General features: G+C 34.0%; 1 protein-coding gene across 2 annotated transcripts in view; it reads right to left on the bottom strand.

Moving 5' to 3' along the window:
* Positions 1–314: 314 nt before the first annotated feature.
* Positions 315–3,092, bottom strand: part of LOC101488712 (plastidic glucose transporter 4-like) — a 4,442-nt gene continuing 1,664 nt past the window's right edge. For both annotated transcript variants that reach the window (XM_004492899.4, XM_004492898.4), the window contains 11 exons: positions 3,020–3,087; positions 2,516–2,648; positions 2,333–2,432; positions 2,128–2,240; positions 1,905–1,998; positions 1,526–1,679; positions 1,253–1,399; positions 1,089–1,162; positions 885–973; positions 680–794; positions 315–587 (listed from right to left, as the gene is read on the bottom strand). In XM_004492899.4, coding sequence (XP_004492956.1) covers positions 405–587; positions 680–794; positions 885–973; positions 1,089–1,162; positions 1,253–1,399; positions 1,526–1,679; positions 1,905–1,998; positions 2,128–2,240; positions 2,333–2,432; positions 2,516–2,648; positions 3,020–3,087 — 1,270 coding nt within the window. In that variant the 3' untranslated portion in view covers positions 315–404. The remainder of the gene's footprint in view (positions 588–679; positions 795–884; positions 974–1,088; positions 1,163–1,252; positions 1,400–1,525; positions 1,680–1,904; positions 1,999–2,127; positions 2,241–2,332; positions 2,433–2,515; positions 2,649–3,019; positions 3,088–3,092) is intronic.

Here is a 3,092-nt window from a genome sequence, read left to right as displayed (position 1 = left end):
AACAGCAACTAATGGTGAAAATTATTTTAAAACTAAATTGGAAATGAGAAATGCGCAAACTTATAGCCTAATTAAAAATTGGCAAAATACGAGATAAATCTTTTAGTATATATCAACATATTGTAGTCTTTTAGTGGTTTATTGATCCAATAACTATTCGCTGCATAAAGATTTGGTAAGAGATGACTTTATTTGACCAAATAATTATAAGTATGAGATAAATATTTAGTTAGACTTTATTTACCTCGGATTTTAGATTATGCGTGTAAATTAGATATGTAAAAACTTCTTTAAAAACTTGTAAGTCATGAATATAAGAATTTATAAAGTAAATGGATATATCAAATAAAAAAAGTATACATCAAGAGGAAAATTAGTAACATAGTACTATTGGTACAAAAATTCTAATTTGCAGGAGTAAGAGCACGTTCAATTTCTTCCAATGAACGACCTTTTGTTTCCACAACATTACCAGCTATGTACAAGACAGCAAGAAGACACACAGTTGAGAACCCTAAATACACAGTGCTTATTCCAAACTTGTTTACAACACTCAAGAAATAGAGTCCTATAACAAAGTTGGATATCTGATAACAAAATTCCAAATTTCATCATTAGTATAATTTTCAGCAAAATAAGCATAACATGTAATATTAGATACTAAAGTGAAATCACTAACCCAATGTGTGCCTAATGACAGAGAAATTGTTTTTGCTCTGATTCTAGATGCAAATATCTCTGGTAGAAGAAGGGCAGGCACTGGACCAGCACCAAGAGAGAATGATAAAACATATCTGCATGAAATTTTTATGACAAAGTCAATTGAGAAACGAAAATAAATATAAAAATGCAATCGATTTTACTGACAAAATTAAATTACTTACAGGACTGTCCCGAGGACTGCAAGGGTGCCCGAGTATGGAGCAAGGACTTTCCAGCTAAAAGACACAGAAAGAAGCAACATAGAAGCAGCCTGAAAAAGACAAAAAAATAACTTTGATTTTTTACATTAATATGAAATGGTTAAATTAGACAAAGTCTCAACACTTTGGTTTAAGGCTTAGACAAATGTGATTTAAAAATATTACCATCCCACTAAAGCTTGTGATAAGGAGACTTTTCCTTCCTTTTCTGTCCATCAAGGAGGAAGCAACAACAGTGCCTGCACAAGAATCAAACATCAGTTAGAAAAAATGTAATGTTTGTACAAATTGCATAATAATAATCAATATTTAGAATGATAGATACAAACCAAAAACATTTGATGCACCAACAAGAGCACTTGCTGCAACATCTGAAGCAATTCCAGCACTGCGGAAGACGGAAGTTGAATAATAAACCACCGCATTTATTCCGGCAAATTGCTGGAACAAGAAAAGTGCTGCCCCGACACTGACAACTGCAACAGGGAATATTAGTGCTTCATCAATTCATTCGTATTAACAAACATACTACAAAATTAACTGATGAAGATGTAATTAGTAGCAGTTCTATGCTACGACAAACCATTCCATTTTTTCAATACCTTTCCAATATCGGCTACTGAACAGTTCGAGCCATGCTGCTTCAGGTTCAGAAGAACATTGACTTGCTTCTGACAAGTCCTGCATAAACGAAGCAACTACTTCTTTTCCATATAATGTTTTAATAGCCTTTTCAGCTTCAGATATTTTCTCGTGCTGTAAAACAAGAAATGTAATTTTCTCAGAAAATATGCCAGAAAATTATTGCAAGTGCACTAAACTTCTAATGATATACTTAGAAGGAAACTATAATCCACCGGATAGGTTTGCAAAACGAAATATTTACAAAAACTAATCAATGAGTCTAAAATGTAATATTTCATTTTTAAGGCAGTAAGTATTGTTTCCGTAACAAATGACAGCATAATATTGCAGGACAACCTGATAAAGCCAGCGCGGACTCTCCGGACAAATTGCCATTCCAAGTGCTAATAGAATAGATGGAACTACCGCAATTCCAAACATTGTCCGCCACCTGATAAATTAAATCTAGTTTAGACGAGGTAAAAGTGAATGCGAATTAATGTCCATGCATTCACCAGGCCATTGGCATGAAAATGGAAAACAGATTTCAAGGTTTTACCACCTCAATGCTACTACATACCAAATAGGATTTCCCTCAAGAGGCAAACCAGCCACTAGTGCTGCAAGAATCCCAATACATATAAAAAGCTGATTAACAGACCCAAGTGCACCACGGATTTCAGTCGGAGAAATCTATCAATTAGAAAGAGTCACCATTAGCCATATGTCCATATAAAATATGTAAACATGATCACAAATGTTAAAATAATTTATAAGGCCACCACCTCAGATATGTATAGCGGTACGATTGCGGACGCAACACCGATTCCTATACCAGCTAATGTGCGACCGATGATCATTGTCTGAACACTCTGAGCCGTAGCGCTGTAAATAAATTAGAAATTTAAACCATCCGATATAAAAAATACATCAAAGATTAATCCTTGAATCAAGGAAAATTGACATACCAAAGAAATCCTCCAACTGCTAGAGGGATTGCATCCAACTGAAAAGTCCTAGTTCTACCAAATTTGTCGGCTAACGCTCCACCAGTAAATGAACCAACAGTAGCACCAGCAAGTAACGTGCTGACAATCCATCCTGTTCATGGATATAACTCTCATGAAAAAACAATTAAGTTATAATTTTCAAGTGGAACAAGTACTTTCAGATGCATAGTTTAAAGATTTTTCACAAACAGTTAAAAGCAACAAATAAATTTACTGAAATACCACTGCGTAAAATCTGAAGTTTGTTCCTACTTAATATAAAAGTAAGAATAACAAGTATACAAGTATGCTGAAAATTTCATTGTTACACACTACAAACAAAAAACATAAGATCTAATACGAAGAAGAGAGAGTATTTGTAAAAACATCTACAATTTCTGTTCAATAAAATCAATCGGGCATATTAAACTTATTTGCAACTACAAACAACCAAAAGGGGAAAACATAAAACAAAAAGAAAACCTTGTAGCACAGTGTTTTGAGCGATTCCAAGATCCTTGGCAAGGTACTCAAGAGCACCATTTACCACCCTACA

Source organism: Cicer arietinum, chromosome 3, assembly GCF_000331145.2.
Source record: "Cicer arietinum cultivar CDC Frontier isolate Library 1 chromosome 3, Cicar.CDCFrontier_v2.0, whole genome shotgun sequence".
Lineage (NCBI taxonomy): Eukaryota > Viridiplantae > Streptophyta > Magnoliopsida > Fabales > Fabaceae > Cicer > Cicer arietinum.
This window is presented reverse-complemented; position numbering and strand designations above follow the sequence as displayed.